The sequence below is a fragment of the Platalea leucorodia genome, assembly GCF_965183815.1.
Source record: "Platalea leucorodia genome assembly, chromosome: 5".
In the NCBI taxonomy this organism is placed as follows: domain Eukaryota; kingdom Metazoa; phylum Chordata; class Aves; order Pelecaniformes; family Threskiornithidae; genus Platalea; species Platalea leucorodia.
In genome coordinates this window covers 51,780,747-51,803,016 of record NC_138827.1, presented here as the reverse complement: position 1 = coordinate 51,803,016, position 22,270 = coordinate 51,780,747, and the positions used below count along the sequence as shown (strand labels likewise).

At 37.8% G+C, this 22,270-nt stretch overlaps 1 protein-coding gene across 8 annotated transcripts in view; it reads left to right on the top strand.

Moving 5' to 3' along the window:
- Positions 1–22,270, top strand: part of RALGPS2 (Ral GEF with PH domain and SH3 binding motif 2) — a 133,246-nt gene that overhangs the window by 9,269 nt on the left and 101,707 nt on the right. For 7 of the 8 annotated variants that reach the window (XM_082314100.1, XM_082314102.1, XM_082314099.1 and 4 more), the window contains exons 2-3: positions 18,056–18,187; positions 21,342–21,449. In XM_082314100.1, coding sequence (XP_082170226.1) covers positions 18,131–18,187; positions 21,342–21,449 — 165 coding nt within the window. In that variant the 5' untranslated portion in view covers positions 18,056–18,130. Of the gene's footprint in view, positions 1–15,423; positions 15,524–18,055; positions 18,188–21,341; positions 21,450–22,270 lie in introns of those variants that run through there. The other variant, XM_082314096.1, reaches the window with a different exon arrangement.

Below are 22,270 nucleotides of genomic sequence, written 5' to 3'. Positions count from 1 at the left end.
TACCTTTGAAGAATGGCAGCTTTTCATAAGCAGATAGTGTGCTTTAGGACCTGCTTGCAGATAGTGCTTCCTCAGTGTCTGCATGTAATGGCTTGCCCTTGTATTTAATTAACTTGCTGACACTTTTTTTTTTTTTACTGCGGATAGGGTCTATGTGATGACTGAACTCAAACTGTATTTCATGCTGTGACTTGTGTTTAATACTTCTGAAAAGTATCTTGACTCCTTTCTGAAGCTGTCTTAGTGGTGGAAAGGCTTCTTCATTATGACCTAGTTCATGTTTCGGATAAGGTAGTTTAACTTCTCTTAAAAGAAGTATTCATACAAATCTGTGTATAAGCCAGCATTCAGGGACTTCGTTTTGTTGAAGACGTGTCTAAAAATTCTGTTAGACACCAGCAATCTTAAACTTTAGTTTCTTCTCTTTTTGGTAATGAATGCCATATGACTAGGAGAGAGAACAGAAGTACTTGTGTGTATTTGTCGTTACATGATCCCACATTATTTTTTTTTGTATGTACAATGCAAAGTTTTAGAGTGTTTAAGGTGACGTTATGCCAGGGCATCTAGAGAAACTTACCAAAAATCTTGTGGTTTTTTTTTTGTCCTGTGAAATGGTGTGCCTTCCCTGTTCAATTTGATTAGCTTAGGGGAGAATACTGAAAAGCTCACGGGTGTGGAAGCAGAGTTGTACGCTTGGAGCATGTGCTTGTTAAAAGTCCAAAGTGAATATATGCAAAATGGGTATGAATTCTTAAACAAATTTAGACTTACAGTAACAAAGGTATATATGCTAATGATTTGAGGCTGAACAGAGTTTTGTTGAGGAATAATTCTTGATCTGAACTTTATAACTTAGTTATAAGACAATAAAGACATTAATTGAAAGGGTATTGCTGAGGCCAAAAAGCCCTTTATAAAGGATAGCGTAGGAAAATGTGAAATCTGTTGTGCAGATCTATATAGTAATATGATAATTCAGAGGTGTGTCGTATTTGTGTTGTGCTAGGTTAGATAGACGTAGAAATATAGTTAGCCTGTGTTAAGCGATACTGCTAAAAAGGGAAGCTTGTTTGATAAATAATGCAAGTAGCTAATATGAAAGATGTCTTGCTAAGCTGTTGCGCCCACAAAACTTTTGTTAAATCCCTCATTTGTAAACAAAGGTATATTGTAGAAAAGTTAAGGGGTTTAAGTAATTATTACTGCTGTACCTATTTTTTCAAAAAAAGCTAGCCCTTATTTTCATGAGTTAGAAAAAATCCATGGTTTTACATACTTTTTCTTTCCCTCTGTCTATGAACTGATAGTCTTAAGTGGAAAACAGAATCAGGCAGTAATGGAGCTAAAGGACATGGACAGAAGTGAGATCTCTCCAGGGAACAGGAAAAAGGACAGGCTTCCCTTGCTGTCTTGGGATATGCTGGAGTTTCTGTGTTGCTTTTAGGTGTTAGATTTCTGTGTGGACTGGTACTGAATGTCGTGGATATCTTCTTGCTTTTACTTGTGAGGGAGGGAAGATGAGGAGAGGTGCTGGGCTTCAGCAACTGAAGTTTTTGTTGCTGGTCTCTTTCTCTGGTGTCATCTTTCCCTGTTACATTCCAGGTCATTAATGGAATTGGATATCTTTTTTTTCCTAGGGCAACAGGGTGTGTTTCTATGATCTTATCATTAGACTAGCTGATCAGTACTTCTTTGCGGCTTCTTCTCTATTTATGGTTTTCCTAATGTTAGTAGAAGTGCTTTGCTTACAGGAAGAAAATAGCAATCTTTTGGAATTCATAGTTGGCATCTTCTCTAATGCAGAGGAGGCCGACGTTTTTTAACATAACAATCCTCAAAATAAGAAAACATATTTTGGAAGAGAAAAAGTGGTCTTGCCTAGGTTGGAGATGCCATTTGCAAATTGTGTTATTTTGGGGGGCTGGGTTGAGCATGCAGTTGGGTCCTAGAGTGAATTGGTGTTGAGTTTGCTTCATTCCTCAGTGAGGGAGCTGGTTTATGCGGCAGTCTCTGTGGTAGAGCAGCCCTACTGCCTGCTATTCGATAGCTTTGTCAGATTTATGGTGTTTATTAGCCACACGCAGCTCAGCTGGAAAACTCTACTCTGGTTTTTGTGGAAAAAACTAGATACTTAGATGGGAAAGATCCTGTAAATCACTCTATGAATATTGTGTTTAAATTGGTAGCTATGTTTGCTGGTTTTGCTGAGGTTGTTTTTCTCTGTCTTGGAGGTAGTGGAAGATAAGTTTGTGTAGCTTATTAAAATCCCTTAGCTTTTAAATGATAAAGCTGTTTCCAAAGTATACCACCTGCCAAAAACACACTAACCATGTTGTGGCTGGTGACTTCAGTGGTATTTCAACAGTAAGGTACCAATAGTCTATTTATGATGTGGCTGACTCTCCTTTCTGTTTAAATAACATTCATGACCAAAATGGACCTCCCCAATTTTGCAAGCTGAATATGAAACTAACTAAAAAATTATTTTCAAAATGCAGCCAAGGTATTGGCCTTTTTTGGCCTTTCTTTTAGCAGGTAAGAGGCAACTCATTTCCTGGTAGTATAGAATGGGGAAATGAATTACTAATTTGTGTGTTGTTCGCTTTTGTTTTTGAAAATTATTCACTAATACGGATGACCTTGGCTTTGAGACAACACTGAAACATCTGAATTTATGTAGTTAAAATATATATATTCTTTTTTAACTGTAGAAAAGTTTATCCATGTATTCATTTCTTTCACCAAATTATTTGTAGTTCAGTTTTTCCAAATTCTGATGGGTAGTATCAGTTGAATCTCTCATGGTGGTGACACCATGAAGTGTTGCACTGTCACCAGGTATCAAAACACAATGAAACCTTTTGTCACAGATGTAGCAGGGCTAGGAGAAGTGGATGCAGACAGGGCTTGCGCATTCTCTCTTTCCTTCTGCCCCTCTGCGGTACCCAGCTGATTTGCTGTTACTTGCTCACTGGACTCTATCTCACAACATAAGTGGCAGCTTTTCTTTCCTATTCCTGGATTATGGCCTTCCATCACCATACACTTAATTTTTCATTCTGACATCCACGGGACTACTCGCCTCTGAACCTGTGTATGCATGTTTGGCAGTCTTGCTTTCCCTGATGGCTTTTCAGGAGGGACAAAATGGACTATGATCTACCTCTGGTGCTCGTTAATGTTCAAGGGGAGAGGCCCCATGAATAACATCTACGTCTGGGCTGTCTGAGCGTTCCTCACAGTGCTGCTTTTCCTAGCTAGGAGAACATACCTATGCCACAAGTTGATTGCTTGAAGTGATGCATTTAAAAATAGCTTTCTGTGACTATTCTGCAGGATCTTCTTTGTATTTATTATGAAGTAAACTGTTTTTGTTGGAGGCTTGAAGCCAAATTTTACCAAATCTTCCTAGAAGGAAATAAGGAGAGATTCAAACATGTTCAGACAGATCTCAAGCTTTTTTTATAATGTTTATCCACTCTTGTTGGAATCTCAGAAATTGACGTAAAATTCACATCATCAACAGAGCAAGAAATGAAGTAGATTGTGCGGTTTGATTCTGCTTGATCAGTATATTTGGATATACTTCTTTCTCTCTGAACCTAATACACTCTTTTAATTAGGTTGTTAATGCCTTTCATGGTTTCTTTAAATTATAGAATCGGCATACTTTAGGGGGACACACCTGGGGGTCGTCTAGTCAGGGCACAGCAAAGACAGTTTATTAGTAGAACTGTTTGAAAATACTGCAATGTAAAGTATTTTAATATATCTTGTATGTCATCAAAGAATACCTTCTGGAATTGCAAATTTACACAATTTCTGAACCAGGAATCAAATTCACTCCTTTCCACAGTATTGCAGTGATAAGGTAACTTGTCTTAAACTCACAATAATCGGACATTAAAAATGCTTAAATGGTGCATAACTTAAAAGCACATGATTCTGCCCAACAGGGTTCTCCAGCTGACAGCCTGTGGGCTGTGATCTGCCTCTGCAGGGCAACAAAATGTCCTGCTGGCAACTGGGTTCCTTGTCCAGCTCTCCCAGCTTGGTTTGTTTCCCAGCACAGCTTTCTATTCACTGGATTTTTTTTTTGTCGCTTCAAGCAAGGCTACTCCCTGTTTCGTGTGCACTGTCCACGTATATTTCTTATGTTGACAGATTTCCTTGTACCTACAGGACAAGGATGGTTTAATGTCAATAATGACGAAGTAGGATCAAATCCTTGTCCAAATTGTAACTTAGGCTACTGGTTCCAAATATTTTAAAACTGTTCCTCAGACCCTTTCAGTTCTCTATATTAGTCATGGCCTTTTTTTTTTTCCATGTTTTTCCTCCTACTCAAGGTGAATCTTGCGTGACATCAAAAATGCTAGTCTTGGCTAAGCTGTGTATTTATTTCAGTGGCTGAATTTTTTTTTTAACTAAAACTCTCAAGGGAGCAATACAGGGCATGACAGGGTCTCAGAGAAGTGTTATATTTTCATTTAGATGAGGTGAAGGATTAGCTTTCATTGGTTTGTCCAGAATGGCTACTCTCTGTTGCTTAAGAGTAAGCCAATGCTATTGATTAGTGTGGACCAGAAGATCCCCTCTCTGTTCTACAGAGGAAAAAAAAAAAGAGTTTTCTGCAAAATTTAGGACAGAACTCCTGCCAGGTTTCCTACCAGAAGTTGCCAGAGAACAGAAAAGCCTACCTGGTAGGTGTTTTACGATCGGAGGATCTTCGCCTTTGTTCTAATTGTGATTTCCCCAAGATTTGCGCTACTCCTCTGTTTTAGCACTGTGATGGTTTTGGTGATCCTAGAAAGGAAAGAAAAGCGTTTTCTAATCAGTGTGCTAAGATTAGAGATTTCAGCTGTTAGTACTAACTGAAGTAGCAGTTTATAGTGGATTTTTTTGGAAGGTGCCAGTCTGTGAGCTTTTTAAAGATACAGTTAACATCATGGAATGGTCACATAATAATGGTTTTTGTATTCCTAATTGTGATACCCTGCCATTTCATGGTGTGGACTTTCTTGCATTATAGCATTCCAAATTTACTTTTTATCTGTTAAAAGATTACCACAAAGATGACTGTAGCTTTCTTTTTAGTTAAATGAACTGTTAAACAGCATGATTTCCTTAGGAGAAATAGTGTTACCTGCTGTAAAACAGTAGATTTACATTCAAAACGCCATTCTCCTCCAAATCTCTATCGAAACTATATTGTGTACAGGCTGTCTCTCTGTCATTGCTTTTGGACCCAAGTTTCCAGCTTGCACGTCTCTGCACTTAAATCAGTTCTTAATGCATGCATCCATTGATTTGGCAGAAATGGACACAGCTGCATTTCATAAGCTGAAGGATATGTTTGAGTAATAATTATCCAGTCATCCACTGAATATCTCAAATATCCAAGTAGAATTTGAATAGGATGTCACTTGTGAACTTACTGTGCTAAGTTCATAGTGCTGGAATAATCTTAAAAATCCTGCTTGACAGACTGTATCGAAGGCATACTGTAATCTTTGTGTGTGGGGTAAATGAGCTGGATTTGACCCCTAAATTCTGAAAAGACCAGCAAGTGCTGTTATTTTGTCAGTAGTTGCCATGCTCTTGGAGGCATATAAAAATTGCAGGATTCCGCATGCTTTCTGAGAGATCTGGAAGAAAATGCTTGTCCCTGCTTTGAACATCTTTAGCTGTTCTCACTTGGCTTAAGTGTCTACAGCCTTTCTGTGCCTGTCTAACCATGCAGGCCAATCAGCATTGTGTGTACAATGTGCATCTTTTGCCTTTACTTCTTTGATGCCAGTAAACTGTGTCCAGGTTTGTGTTCTTCGCCACTGTTTCATATTGCCACTAAGTCCAGTGTAGCGCAAAAGGATATATGCACTTTTTTAGCAGTTAATGATTTTTGCATTCCTCATTCGAAGCATGGCTGACAAACAAATTAGCACACCTCTACCTCCTTAGGAAGTAATTTGAGAAATTATTTGTTTTCCTTGGTCCCTGGTTAGTTTAAAGTTGTCACGTGTGCTGTAAAGAACTTTATCATTAATCTCTCCTCTGCAGTTTGTCTTTTCCCCTGTTTTGTAGCAAAAACTTGAGGCTTGCCTTTGCTGCCATTAGAGGTATACAAATGTTTTTGCATAGTTGGTTCTTGTGCTTTGCCAGCTGTGCCCTTCAAATTAATGCTTGTGCTACATCTCAGTGTCTTTTTGATGTTGTCTGGAAAACATTGTATTCTACACCAGTTATACAAGTTCTACAAACTCTGTAGATATTTATTATGTCATTCCTTCTTTAGTGCAGATCCTTTCATCAATAATGTAGATAGATGGCTTAGAAATAGCTCCAGCAGGGCTCTCATTTATGCTGTCCATTTACCTGAAATTGCATTTAGGTTTTCCTGGTGATTCCACTTGTTGTTAGTGCGTAAAGGTAAGTAAGGTGGGTATACCAGAATTTCAGGCCTTCAAATAAGTTCCTGTCTGCCTTGAGTATCTAAAGAGACAGGATTTTCCTGCAATGTACTGCAAGTTTCTGTTTTGATAACAAGAAAAAAGTCTGAAACCATCTTAAAAATATACTATCCTCCTTCATGAAAATGTTTGCTCTAAATTATTTCAGTTGAAATGAACATATGCTTGGTCTCCAGTTTCAGGCCACTGACATCTGGTTGGGCCAGCTGACAAATCCTCTGTGGATTTATCTGGTTGTTCTTGAATATTTAAAACAAGGTGCCAACATCCATTTGGTTTGCTGAAGTCCTGGATTTGTGTGAATTAACTTGGATTTGCTCAGTTTCTGTATCATGTTTTATTAGGCAGATGCTTTAGTGGTCAGCAGTTACTGACTGGTCTTGGGTGAGGAAAAGTATTTAATATTAAACTATTGGTATTTGGGTCTTTACCTGCTCTCTCACTAGTGGCCTGATTTACTGAGGTTCTTCCAAAGGGAGTTAGAAATGTAGGAAAGATGCGGATGCTTGGATGGATAAATAACTGGTTTGTGTATTGTTTACTTGTAAGTTGGATACTCTGAGCTTGACACACTTTCATAAATGAATGCAGGGGATAGTGGCACAGGCAGAAAATCCAGCTCTCTTCCCTAAATGTCTATTGTAGTTCCACATAATAGTCATCATACCAAATATAGGCAATTCATACGCTGTTAGATTTTTTCCAGTTAGCACCATTTCTATAGCAATGGTGCAAACTTCCATATTGACGCACGATGTTAAAAAAAGAATAATTATAGAGAACATTGTTGAAATGTCACCACAGGTGTTATTGATAAAGACTGTACTCATCTCTCTGAAAGCTGCATTTTAAAACAGACTAAGATACTGTGTGTCTTGTTCAAGAAGGATCCTCATTGTCTATTAATGGCTTTACAAAAAATATGGTAAAATGTTCTCTCAACAGTATTTTCTTCTTCTTGAATGAGAAAGTCAGGCATTCAATGTGGGAGGAGTTTTGCCTTCTCTTCCCTAAATGTAAATCTTTTTTGTCTTGCTGTACAAAGAAAGTGTGCAGTTGAGGCAGGTGTATGTACTGAGTCTTTAATTCTGTGGATTTGGAGGCTGTTACTCAGCAACAATTGGTATTTTGTCATCTCTTGCTTGTTAAAAATCTATCGTAGCATGTTTTGATCATCTTGGTTTTGATTTGGCTGTTCAGTTTTTGACTCTAGCACTTAATGTCTACAGAAGATTATTGGATGAGTTGCATGGATATTTGAGTTTTCTTTATATTCACGTGTGATGTGTAGGTTTAAACAGAATATTCAGTCTAGATCCTCAGTCTCAGTTTTCATCACTTTTTTCTAACATGTGCTTTTGGCGCACGAGTTGCGGTGATTGTTGGTGACAGAGTTCCTGTAGCCTATTGACAGTAACAAAGCTCATGCTGTCAGTTGTCATCTCTGTTTCAGAACTTGCAAGTGTGCAGTTGCACATAAAATTTTATTTAAATATTTTTCCCAAATCTTTTTCCTGTGAAGTACTTTTTCTATTCTGTGAGAAGGTATGCCACGCACATGGGTCTGTCTGTAGATTGTTAAAATTAATTTCTTCAAGTTTGTCTTCTGCTGGAAGTTTTAGTATTGCCTTATTTAAAAGAAAAAATTTGAAGAATTTAAAACTAAGAATATAAAAGGCAGCTTCTAGAGACTTTTCACAGGGAGCGTGTTGTGATACTGTTGCTGATGTGCGGTCTATAATAATTCTTCCCTATTCATGCGTTATTTGCATTATCCAGAAACAAAGCAAAACTGTGGATCTAAGTACCTCTGAAAAGAATATTTGGATCCTGAAGTTCATGTTAGCAGCATTCAGTGCTCCACTGTTGCATGCTCTTACGTATGGCTTCTCTGTTCAGAATGTTGTCCATGGATGTATTCTTCCTTTGTTAGCTCTGCTGATATGGTGCCTGCACATCTAACCCATAACAAAAATATTTTGCAAACTGAGCATCAGTTAATCAAAGTGACATTAATATTTACTACTCCTCTTGTTTGCAAACAAAACTGATAGCTACCTGGCCACGTGGTGGGGGTCTTGGAAAAGCCAGTTGTGGAAAGGTTATAATCTTATAGAACTGCTTAATTAATTAAAAGTATCTGCTTCTGGTTTAAATTATTCCTATTTATTTTCTTTACCTTCTTTTTACCTCTTATTCATGGAAATATCAGTAGTTCCTATCTTTCAACAATGTCTCTAGGTTATGATTTCTCCTGTTTTGTGTGTTTGGGGTGAGGAGGGATCTTCCTCCAGTTCCTGACTGAGCAAGCCTGGATTTTTTTCAGGTATTTGAAGAAATGTTGTTCAAACAATCTAAACTGTTGGTAGGCTTGAATTCTGGAGAGGGAGACTGAGGATGGCAAAACTCAATGTACTTTCTGTGCTAAAATGATTTGGTTCCCTAATCCTTACTCTTTTGGTGTATGGGAGGAAAAATCCATACATCATAACTTGATGTTCAGTCTGTTCTGACAGCAATTGTAAAATAATAGCCAGATCCAAAGAAATAAAACATTCTTCTGTGCAATGTCCTTTTTGAAGAACTACAAAACAGAGTAGAGGCTTGTAGGTGATCTCTGAAGAAAGCAGCTCTGGGAACCTGGTAATTTGTAAGCATTTTGTGAGCAGAAACTTCCTCAGTACTTGTGCAATTAAGTTATTTACTTAGTGAACCTACATTTTGTCCCTGAATGCTCAAACTCTGCTGGAGAGACCTTTTGTTAGAAGAAAGCAAACCTCTTACAACCCCAGGCTAAACTTAAATAGCATGTACACATGTTCACATTTTTGGCTTACTGCATTTGTTGCCTGCAATGATTCTTTCCTTCTGCTTGATTCATGCCTGCATTGTGTGAGGGCCAGGATCTGCTACTGCTCACAGCTGTGTACCAATGCTAGTGCTAAGATTTGTTGCCTTGTGCTACGGTATCTACCAGTTAACTCTTGGCTATGAGTCAGTCCACTGAGTATAGCTGGCTTTTGAATGGTGGAAGTCAGAACGGTAAGGATCTCCCTCCTATTTCTGTGTAACTAATTTTAAAAACCTTCCATTGTGAGCTGAACTTCTTTATTGTTGTTGCAAGTTGATTATAAACTGAGCTAATAGTTTGATTTTTGTAATAGGATTTGCTAAACAAGTAGCTTGTGACCTGGAGAAGGAAATTCTCCTGGATTTTTGAGGATTTTTTTTCTTTATCTCAACTGAGGAAATGGAACCTATGAGTTGTACCAGTTCTTGAGATTAAAGAGGAGAGCACTGGGTACTGGAGCACCATGAAGAAGGGATCTTGATAGCTGGAAACTGAGTAAGATATGAATGAGACACAGCCTTACTATGTATTACCTTAATGTTAGCCTTCTCTCTTTTTTTTTTTTTTTCTCCCCACGTGTCCCCAAAGTCAGAGAATGAGGTGTATAAAAGCAGCAATAAGATGATTTTGTTGTACAGAATGTGAGCGCATATGAACGTGATAGTGAAAGTACCCTGTGGGTAGTGTCTTAAAGAAGAATAATTTCACTTAATTGTTTGTCCAGGTAAAGCCTTTCCTAGGGTAAGAGAAGAGAATCTAAATTAAGGATCATATTTAAATGAAGCTTTTTTTTATTATTTAAAACTTCAGTGTCAAACCTAATAAAATGGTTTTCTGTTCAATTTGTTGCTATTCTGTGGATTCTAATTTCATTTATCTTGGAGCTTAAACAGCTGATACTACTGTGACTGTTGTGCAACAGATGCTTAGGGAAAGAGTGGATGTGTGACATAACTTAGAGTGGTTGAGTTGTATGAATATAGAAGTGCTTTGAGTTTGCAGCAGGACTAATCAAACCAATGAAAAAAGGAGTCTGTGTTACTGAGTTAGTGATACTGCTGATGCAGGCGCCATATGACACAATTTCTTTTAGGAAGGAGTCTAGTACCAGCTTAAGCAGCTATGTTTTTTTTGCTTTTAGTACTGTTTTCTGGAAACTGTTCAAGAACCCAATTGCTGCACTCTGATTTTGAGCATAAATTTACATTTTATTCATACTCCTGGTTTGTCCTCCTGATATTTAAACATGGCAAGTGTATCCTCATGCAGATTTCAGTTTGTTAGCGTAAGCAAGCTGACATCTCCTGCTTTCCACGTCTGCAAGAGAGTCTTCAGTGAACCTGGAAGCCCTTCTCTGCTTATATTTTGTTCAAAAATCTTTTGGAAGCCAGGTGACCAGCACTGCATAGAGTACAGGATCAAGGTCTCTTGTGAAATGTTTTGGAGGTAGTAACTAATGCAGACATCTTGATTTCATGTGACTACTTCATGCTTACAACATTGGTGGTGGTCATTTCAAACTGATATGCTGAAATTCATAACAGAAATTTTACAGGGATCAACCCAAATGATCCTTTAATGACTGACTTTCATTTTTCATTCTTCTGTCCATCAGATAGTATTATTTGTCCTGTATTATATTGCTTTCCTGTATTTCCAAATGTTATATCATTCTAACATTTGTACTGGTGTTGCATATTTAATAACTGTTAGCAATCTCTTCCTACTCTAATATTATGCTCCTTTATCTTTGTTTTTGTCATCTCTTTACCCCCATGCATGTCTTCTACTAGTGTCTCTTATCTCAGTGTTCGCTACTGGCAGCGTATTGAATGTTTTGCCAAGATATATGCATCTGACTGGAGATTTTGTAGTATGTGAAATTTTTGGTCTGGGATATGATTATCTTCAATGATAAATTTCCTGCAGGAAGATGGGGTTATATTAAGTTGCTTGAGCTTTTATTTCATCTCTATTGTGCAAGTTTCTATTTTTATCAGTTTTGCTATCTTATATTACCTCCTAATATTAACATGCTTACTGAAAACTGAATTAAAGCATGTGTTTAGGTGTCTTTCATTTTTCTTTTTTAATGCTGTATACATACTGTCTTTATTCTTACAGTGTAGTAACCTAGTTGGAGGTTTTTTTGGTTTGGTGGGTTGAGTGTAAAACTGAAGTTTTATAGTTGGATGAACATTCTTTGTCCTGTTGCCTATTCCTTTTTGACTTTGTGCTTAATTGTGGGGCTTTTTTGTGTGTTGTTTTTTGTTTTGGTGTGTGTGTTTCGTATTTTTTTAATGTGTTTTGGTTTATAGGTTTTGTTTGTTTGTTTTTAGCAGTTATCTCTGCTTTTGCCTCTTAGACATGTTTCTAGCTTTACCTATCTGTACATAGCTCCTATGGACTTTGAGAGGTTCTAATGGGAAGTAATTAATAAAGATTAGTGGCTTCTGGGATAAGAGAAGGAGGCCATGCATTTCTCTTTAAGTCAGGAGCATTAAAAGCCTGATAGTCTGCTCAGACTACCTTGGATTTTTTCGCACTGCAGTAGCTGTAATGACTCTTGTTTATCACAGCGCAGCTTTGTGGTGCTTCCTGAATCTTTCCTGTTGCAGAACAGACAACATGCAGCCTGGCAAACGGGTGATTTTTCTTTAGTATTGGGTAGTATGTTCCTTTGAAAACACAGTCCTTATGTACACAGGTCTTCTAGGTGTATTGAGGTGCATGTGCACCAAACTGCAGGGAAGAAATGTTGAGTGTGATCGGCCCTTGCCCTGATGGCAGATGGCATGAGTACTTGCACATTGTGGTGGCTGTAGTGCCTGCCTGCCAGGGCACTTTGTCTTCCTTGGCGCCCTGGGGCACCTTGAACCACTTCCAAACTGTTACTTCGGGTGTGTGGCAGCTTGTATGCAGCTAGGGTCACGCAGCACTGCTGTACAGCGGAACGTCCAGAACTTCCACCTACCAACTTGATAGAGACCAGCGAGAGGCGTGCTCAGTGTGCGAGGCATCTGTGCTGGGGGTTGGGTCAGCAGAATTCCCTGTATCCCCACTTGCTCAAGGTGCAACACGTTACCAAAGCGAGTCTCACAACATCTATGTAGTCATCTTACAGGAAGTATAATCCATATTCTATTAATCTAAAAAAAACCCCAAACACAAGAATCAGACTAAAAGGTATTTTATAACTGCACGCCTTATAAAGATCAAGGAAAAAGTACCTGGTGAATGCATTAAAGCGTCAGCATCAACATTGGCATATTTTTAGTATTGTTGGATTTATTTTGGCCATGTTGTTGTGAATTTTTAGCAGAGAGATTTTACCTCAAACCACTGAGGGGGGGAAGTGCACAGGAACCCAACACCCAAAACCACGAGCATTTCTGGGTGTTCTTCATGTAAGGTAGGCATTACAGTGTGCAAAATGAGTAATTGTAATAGAGGCTCTTTCTTGTAGCCCTGTATGGTAAGGAACTATAGATTAATTGGCCCATTTTGTATTTAACAAGTTCTGATCAAAAGGGCAGTGAGGCATCTAAGATACTGAAGTGGTTTCACAAAGTACTTCCAGACAGAAGGATCCGACTTGGTGCATATTAGGTGAATGTGACAGTTGCTTAAAGAACTTGAATTTCTGTTTCACTGAGCCTTCTACCTTGTGTTCAGTGGTTAGAAGCAATGTTAATTTAGAAGGTGTCAAGCAGTGCTGGAAAAAATACACTTCTAACTAAGAATCAAAGAGCTCAGATCCAGAATTAGAATTCAGTCAGTGGCTCCAAGGTTTCACTGAAGTGTCTTGAGGTCCTGCTGTGGAATAGTTGAATCTAGCTAGGCTGTACTATGCATGGGGGAGTGAAGATTCAGTGAAGTCTGATACACTTGTGTTCCTTGTTTAGAAAGAAAGAGCTTTTTCTGTACCGTTTGTTAAAATACCAGGGAGAGTTTCTGCAAGATCAGGAGCTCAAGTTGACTGAATCTGGAACTGATGTTTTGGTTCTTACAGTGCTTTGGTCCCCAAAGTCTTCGGTAGTGGCTTTGCATTCATAGTTGGTGATTAATCCATGCAAGGCAGTCTTGTATTCTTTATGGGGATCCATGATCAAAACAAATGACATTTTGTACTGACGTTATGAATACGAACAAAGAGGATCTTGGTCATCATGACTCTTGAGCTGTTCATAAAATTGTACTGTGGCTATGTTTCCCCAAAGCTTTTGTACTGTTCTGGACTGGAAGTTTTTAATGTAATTTTAGGGTTGTCTTTTAAAATGCAGTTTGTACAGTATATTTTTGGGATAGTGTTTGATCCAAGCTGAGACAAGAATATCCCTGGATTCTGCTGTGGAAGGGAGTCATGCTAAGGTGTCCTGTTAGGCACCTGTCAGAGTCCAATACTCTCTGACCAGGTTCTTTTAGATAGTCCATACGTGGAGGGTGTAATGTTTAATATTAATATTACTATTTGAAGATATTGATGCTACAGAGGATTTCTGATTTAGCAGAGTGATATGAAATATACTGAAATCACAATACAAATGCGAGTTAAACTTAGGAAAATACAGCAATTGCAATACACAGTTCAAACACAGTACCAACATGATCCCCGTTACTGGTCTCTACAATATGCTCACTGTCACAATGTTGGGTGTCCCCAGTCGCCAGGAAGGAATTTGTGAGTTGAAGCCAACTCAAGCCTGTTGCTCTCTTTGAAATTCCTTTGTTAGTTGTTTAATTTTTGTACTCTGCATTGGGCCGAGCCGTGTACTCACTCCCCCCCGCCCCGTGCTGGTCTAGCTAACGCAGGGAGACATTCACTTTTCGTAATGAACTCAGGGAGAAACATTTAACCACTGGTTGATTCACTCAACTCTAATACAGTCAGATGATCTGCTCAAGTGACATAGCTATTTATCTAAAACAAAGGCCACCCTCTGGTCCCCTTTGTGCTGAGATAAAGTCATCTTCTTTGCAACAGCTGTGGTCAGTCACGCCCTGCATTATTCCGAGCTTCATGGGCACGTTGCCCTTGCTCATCCTCACCGAGCTGTCTTCCGTTTTGGGGGTTTATAGGTCAGTCACTGCAATGGAATGATCATCAAATACAGACTTGGGTGAATTTGCAGAAAAACTCAGACTCGTTGAAGACAGCAGAGCCTGCTTAGTCTAGACATTTTCATTCTTCGGGTATGATGAATCTTTTTATCACTATTTTTAATTTGCTTTTTACTGTACAGTATGCATGGCATGAAGAGGTAGGAAAATACCACATAGTGTATCCAGGCTTCAGGTTTGCATAAATGCATGCTTAAGTATTTTATGCATCATATAAAACACTTTCAGTACCACATTTAATGCATTTCTGAGCACAAAGGCATTTATTAAATTGAAGAGGAGAAACAGAGTGGAAGTTCAAATTACTCAATGTAATTCAGTTTTTGTAATTGGATATACAGGGCATGCAGTGAAAACTGTATAACTCACTATTGCAGTGTGGTGACAGTCATTTCACATATCCAGCTATGTTGCTCTGAACAGCTCTGCTGTTGATCACTTTGATATTTCTGTTTACTACTTATTTTGGTGTTAAGCAGAAGGGTAGTATAGCAAGCAAATTATTTAATTATTCCAGTGTTAGGATTTTTTTCAATATTTGTCTTAAATTATACGCTGGCTAAAACTTTTGCTGTGACTTTTCATTGTTATGGGAGTGGTGATGTTCTTATGTCTAATGCAGCTTTCAAAAGTACATTTTAAGTGTTGCAAATTCTGGAACTTTACAGTTGATAAATGCTAGTTTATAGCAGTTCAGTACTTATTCTGCCCCTTACTGTATCTCCATGAAGTGGGAAAAAGTATAAATGTATTCAAACATACTATTGTAATGCAGCAATGGGTACAAAATTAACATTGTGTGGACAGCTTTGTTATGATACACAGCCTGACTGGTAGATGTTATATTTTGTAATCTCGGTTTCCTTTGCATGCAGGGTTTTTCTAAGTGATTTTTCTACTTATCTTGAAAGGTGGATTTTTTTTTTTTCTTTTATGTGCCTCATAGCAGCCTCTTCTCAGCATGGTGGCCAATTTCAACCATACTTGACTAAGGGACAGAGTTCTCACAATTCTCGTCGCAGTAACCGGGTAGAAAAGGAAAACTTGGATCAGTGTGCACCACTACTGTACCCTCCAGGTACAGTCCTCTAAGGTGGAAAGTCTATCACATAGTTGCCAGGCTCACCAATGCCATTTAGCCTGCTGTTAGGTGAATGAGCGTGTGCTGTGTTCAGACAGTACAGGAGTAAGTGCCTGTCTAATACTCAGAATGGGTGGGCAGATGCAAACTGCATCATACTCATAATAGCTTAGGAAACAGGTAGCAGGCTGGAGCTGTGAAGTTAAGGGAATAAGGGTAAGGCTTGAGATGATAGTGCACTAGGAGATATGGGGGGGGAAGGCGAATGTGGAAATGGCGGGGGGAAGTTACTAGGGCCTGTCTTGGTGCCTATGGGTTATGTGAGACTGATCATTAGGAAACTGGGCTTCAACCCTGTTGCTTATAGAGGAATTAGTTCAGTCTTGTTTATCTGAGGCTGCTCTGCCAGCTCCATAGGCTTATATAATACGCATAATTTCTTTTAAATAGCAACATCCAAATCCCTCTGCAAAAAAACCCCCAAACTTCAGTTTTTACTTGTCCTTGGTCAGAAGCACTTTTTCCCCAGTTCTCCCCCTTGATGCCCCCCACTAATATGGGGAAGGGGAACAATTGAAGTATATGTGAGACAAGGGTCAAATATATAAACTTTAGTTTAAGATGAGCTTTGTATGATACAATTACGGGCCATGATGAATGAGGAGAATTGTGCAAAGTGTATGATGAAATTGTGCAAAGTGTCAATTTTCCTTATAATTACAATGGTTAAAAACCACAAGTTTTTAAAGGGTAGGTTTTTTTCAGCAGAGAAGAAGATTAAATTGGGACAAGTGTACCATTTGAACATGTGGAGGGCCTGAAACTCGTTTTGGAGATGTGATACCTCTGTCCTCTACTGTCACTACATAAATTAAAATTATGACACATCAGTTAGTGTTTTATTTCCTTGCTTTTCAGTTCAGTAAATGAAAAGGGTATAGGAAAGAGGCATTGGGGAGCTGAGCATTTGGAAATATTCCACATGAGACAATCTGAAGGGTAATTGAGATAGGAAAGGACAGGACAGCAGTGACACTCGCAAGCCAAAGATGAGGTATTTTTTTCCCTTTGTATGGTCTGTTAGTATAGTACCAGCTAAAATCTAAATGCAGTTAAGTGTATTTTTAGTGGAGGAAACACAATCTTAATTATAGTATATGGGCTGGGAATACAATGTTGAAGTGAAATGTAGCATATCCTGTCCTGTGAATGAGACATTCCCATCAGTTTTTTAAAAAACAAAACAAGAAAGGGCAGAATGTGGATGGCTGTTCTGAACTGCAGAAGTACAGCTCAACATAGTTCAAATGGGGAGTATTAATACCCAAAAATACCTAGAAGCTATAGTGTTTGACTGAAATTTGTAATGTGGCTTCCTCTCGGTTGCCCTCCTTTCTGTATTGCATTCCTACAATGACACTTTAAAGTTACTTCTTTTTTTGAGGATATTTTTTAATTTAAATATTGCAGTTTCCTGCCTTCCAGGATTGTTTATCTGACATACCTGGTTTAGGTCACTTGGAGATAGAGCTTTTTGCATTACTTTATTTCATGACAAAGAGGTCTTAAGTATGAGATGCTGTAATACCATTTTGTCATGTGGTATTACTTAGTTACCTGTCACTTACCTTCTCCATTTATTTGCAGACCGTGTAATAGTTCTGAATTAAACTACAACCTAAAGTGAATTTCGTAAATAATAGCAACTTTAGAAACAGTCACACTTATTATAAACATAGACCTATGAAAACTGATTTATAATGGTTTTCACGCTAGAGGGCACTAACATCTCATGAAATTTAAGCCCAAACCAATTTTTACTCTCTCTGTAACACTTAGATATTGGGTAGTCTTACTGTTTTTGTAGTGGATTCCAAAGGTTTCAATTTCTTTGCAGCCTTTTCTTTGTAGAAATGAAAACTAATGGTATTCTTGCAAGGATGCATTAAAAGTTAGTGTGTGGAGTTTTCCTTTGTGTGTGAGTTGGCTTTTTTTTTTTTTTACTAAACAATAATTTGGGTAATTTGTGGAGAAAAATGCGAATTCCACTTGTACTCTTAAATTGCTTTTAATGTGGTAATTTTCACTTGAAGGTGGTGAATAGACATATAAGATAGGAAATTATTGGATAACTTATAAAAGTTATCTAATAGAGTTAACATCTGGAATATATGTTTTAAAGTTGGTAATCAAAGGAAAAGAATCATATGTGAACTAATGTTGCAGGCCTGACTTTAAGTTAGGGTTAATTTGTACATTTACATATTGATACCTGGTATATAGAAAATAGTGTAGAAAAGAATATGAAAGTCTATCCTGCCAGTAAGTAGTGGATTGCAATGGAACCTTCAGTTGTTTATGTAGTTTTTAAGTAGGGAATTTTAGAATGTGTGTTTGAATCTAAAATTTGGACCTCAAAATGGTGTAGCCGTTTTGGAAGTACTTTATTTTTGTTATGGACTTTAGATACTGAATTTTGTTTAAAACACATGAATAAAATGGTTTCTGATTACTTTTTGCTCTTTGTAGGAATGGTTATTCAGTTGCCTTGGAGATGATCCTGCTGCTGTAAATGTAGGGCTGAAGATTAATGGTGTGGGCAGCATGGACCTAATGAACGGACAGTCAAGCAGTGTTAATATTGCAGCTACTGCTTCAGAGGTAAGGATTACAAAACTCAGTTATTGCATACTTAAGACCATAAGTACTCTTTTTTTTTTTTAAATTCACCAAAATGTAAGTTTTTCTTTTAACAGATCTGCTTCAGCAGATTCTTGTTTTGTGTGTTGGTTTCATATGCCCCAGTTTAGACGTGAATAACTTAAAGTTCTGACCTTTGTATGCCAAAATAAAACATGAGCTAGCATTTACAGCCTTGCCATAGCCAAAGCTGCCTTTTTTAATGTTCTCTTCCATCACATCTAGACAAGGAAGCTTTTCTTTTCAAGTTTTAATGATAATAGATGCTCTTAGTGCAATAAGCTGGGCTGGCAAGGCCTGTGGGAAATGTTCTCTTCTTTGACAGGTACTTGTGTGTGTGTGTGTGTGTGTGTGTGTGTCAAGGGGTGGTCTGACACAGTAGCACTGGAATAAGGTTGTTCCCTTTGTCTCTTGGACTATGTTCAGGCATTGGTATGGGTCCCCTCCTGCCCACCAAAGATTCTGCCATCTAGAATTGAACAGCTCATGAGTTAAGAGCATGTGTATCAGCCAAGCAATGGAGATTGACCTCCTATGCTGATGCCTCTTATTTTGAAGTTAATATAGTTTTCCGTTTGTCATCTACTTGTTAAGGAAAAGAAAGGGTGGGGTGAAGTTATTACCAGAACTTTTTGAGTTCTTTTTCCTAGGACCATGTGTGGAGCTGTTGAGAGTTGTGACTGATTCCTAAATTCTTAGCAATGCTGGAAGGTTTGCAAGACCTGGTTGGTTTTGTTGGGTTTTTTGTGGGCAAATTATTTTTGCCGCCCCCCCGCAAATCAGTCCCTCTTTAAGTCTTTAAGTTTTTGTTGGCTTTTTTGATAATGCCGTGTAGTACTGGGATGAAGGGAACTGTCAAGTATTGTCAAGATTTAAACAAGAAAGCTGGCATCAATCTCCAAGACCATTGTTTGTTTTTATAGAGATTCTTGTACTTCCCTTATCATTGTATTATGAATCATTGATTGACCATTTGTTGGCATGCAACTGAAATTTTCTTGGAGGAAATTTCTCTTTTTACTCAACAAGATAGTCTTGAATGTTTGCATGATGTCTGATAAAAATGAGTAAAACATATTTTGGCAAAGTTACATGAATCTGCTTTCAGCAAGTGGTATTTTTTTTTCCTATCTTGACTCACCAGGAGGAGGGAGAACTTGTAACTGAAATGTTCTGTAGGTATGTTGGTTACTGAAAATGCCTGTCTGGTATGGAGTTTTGGTGGTGTTTTCAAAGTTAGGTTTTTCAGAGGGATGGTCCTATTAGAAGAACCTAACTAAAACCAGACATGATTACTAAATGAGTATGTAATTTCTTTATATGTCCTTATAACAAAAGTGCTTAAAAATGGACAAGAGGTTACTTCAGCTGTCTGAATTCTCAAGGAGTTCAAATGTTCTTGTTTCTTGAGTGGGAAGCCAAAGTCAAAATCTATAGTGTAGCCCTAAAATACTGCCTTGTTAGCTTTTTAGGAGAAGACATTAGCACAGTAGAACTATTTACCAGCATCAGTGACCATGTGCTATCTTCCCTTCTGCTTTGGCATCAGCAGACATGATGCAGGTGTTACTGAAGGTACGGTGTAATAGTGCTGAAATTTGGCTTCCACCAGAAGTGATCTGGTGAAGTGGTCATTCATGTGCAGGTTGTGTATATGACCCATATCCATGGTCATGAAAACTTTCAACATTAGCAGTAAAATTACACAAGCTGTCAGAAAGTGCCTTCATTACGTGGGCCAAAGTCTAATCTTTTCAGCTTTCTGGGAGGTATCCCCCTGTGATGGTGGTTAGGATAGAGTACTTAAGGATACATCAGTCTCCAGCATAAGACTAGGCAAGTCTTGGTTTGTGCTCAGTGTGATTTGCCACAGCTGACCTGGAGCTCTCAGCAATGGCGGGAATAAGCTCTGTGCACCAATACTAGTTTTCTTTCTCTTGAATGTCTCCAAACAAAGTGTTAGCAAAACTGTTGTGGGAGCTCTGTTAGCACTTACGTCAAGGCTATGCTATTGTTGAAGCAAGCAGGTGCCATGCTGTACTTCAGAAAAGTGTACTGTTTGACGAAGAAGCGTTAAATTTGATACATTTATTAACTGTAGTAACTGTGATCCTTCATGATGGTTTTGTCTACATGTCTCATCTTATTTCTTACTTTGTAGTTGAGAGTTTGTTTTACGCCAGGTTTCTGTAAGTGAGAAAAAACTAAGAAGCAAGAAACATGCATAGCCTTTCAGGTCTTCAGAGGAGCGTGTGGGGGAGCAAAGTGATTGCATGCTGTATGCATATTTCTGAAATAAGTATGCCTGGGGTTCAGATGTGAAGTGTACACCTGGATGTGACATCTCAATCTCCACGTGAAAAAACCCTTCTTTCTTGTAATGACTGAACAGAATCTAGGTTTGCAACTATATACAAGAGGAAGTATAACTTATAATGCAGTTGTATTGTTTTCATATGAAACCAATATGAAGTGTTAATTTCATACAAAGTGTTAATTTTTGTATTGTATTTGTATTTTGCAGGGAAGCTAAATCTTTGTTGTAGGTAAAGATTCATAGAATAATATTCTAGGATCTGGTATTTCACGCAAATGTGAATTACTAGCATTTTTAAAAAAAAAAAAAAAGCACTACAGTTGTATATACTGAGTGTCTTCAACAGGAACACATATGTAGCTTACAGTATAAGTTTTAATGCTCCTAAGAGAAACAGGAAGAGATTGGTACTGTTCTTTAATATTAACTATTCCTTTGGGGCAGACCTTGTCTTTTTCCTCTCTGTAGTGTCATTTTATTCTGCTTGAAATTCAGTGTGACTGTATTGTTATTATTGTTATTAACTTTCCTGTCAACAAAATTGGAATTTAGTTATGTGTTGAAATGTAACTTGTGTTTTGAGGAACACCTTTGAAATCCGTTGAAGTTAGTTTGAGAGTCTCCGATGTTAGCGGTCTTTGTCAGGAGAAAGTATGTCCTGTGACTGCCTTTAAATTGATAATTTGCCCAACGGAAAAATGCTGTGAACAGTTTGAACAGAAATTTTGCTTTTGGGAGTGTAAAAAACAAAAAAGGAGTGAACCAAAATATCATCAGTGTTTTTGTTTGTTTCTGCAGAAGAGTAGCAGCTCTGAATCCTTGAGTGACAAAGGTTCAGCTGAACTCAAGAAGAGCTTTGATGCAGTGGTATTTGATGTTCTAAAGGTTACACCAGAAGAATATGCGGTAAGCAATTCAAGTAATTTTTGTTACTTTGTGTGTGAATCTTCTTGTCAGCTTTTCCTCTGCTTCTCCATTTCTAGATGTTTTTTGCCTGACTTCTGTTGTCCATGGGTTTCAAAAATGGATCCTGCACTATAGTTCTTAATTGTGTATATTCTGTATAATATTAAGTGATCTTTTTTGGCTGTGCCATCCAGGCATTTTTTACACTTTTATATGTAACATAGACCAAAGATTCTTAAATCTATATGATGCAGCTTAATTCTGACATCCATATTTTAGTTGCAAGAATATACTCGATCTGTACTTCTTTTTTTTTTTTTTTTCCTGGAGGTTTTAATTTTTACTCTGTTAATTCTTACATGTAGGGACTGTTTTCTTCTTTCAGGTGCAATGGTACAGAATAATGAATTGGGTATCCTGCAGAACCAAGAACAAATGAGTAAAAATGTTTAACTAAAACATTGTGTGATTTTTTTTTTTATTTTTTTTAACCCTGCTTGTAGAGGTTAAGATGACAGATGGTCCCTCTAAGTGATTCAAGTACGTTACTAGAAAGACTGCGAACAAGTTATTGCTCTTACTGCATTTATAATTCAAGTGATGAGATTCATGATGAGTTCTCCTGGGGAGATTATTGATACATAGTAGCATGTATCACAAAATATTCCCATTAAGTTTGTTCTATTTTTTTAATTGTTAATAAGTATTTCAGTTAATTATTAATGGCTAAATTGATTGTAATGAGCACACTGAAAATCTAAAGCATCTGGATTATGAAGTGGTACTTACACATTAAATTCTTCTTGGATAGTTAATGGGAT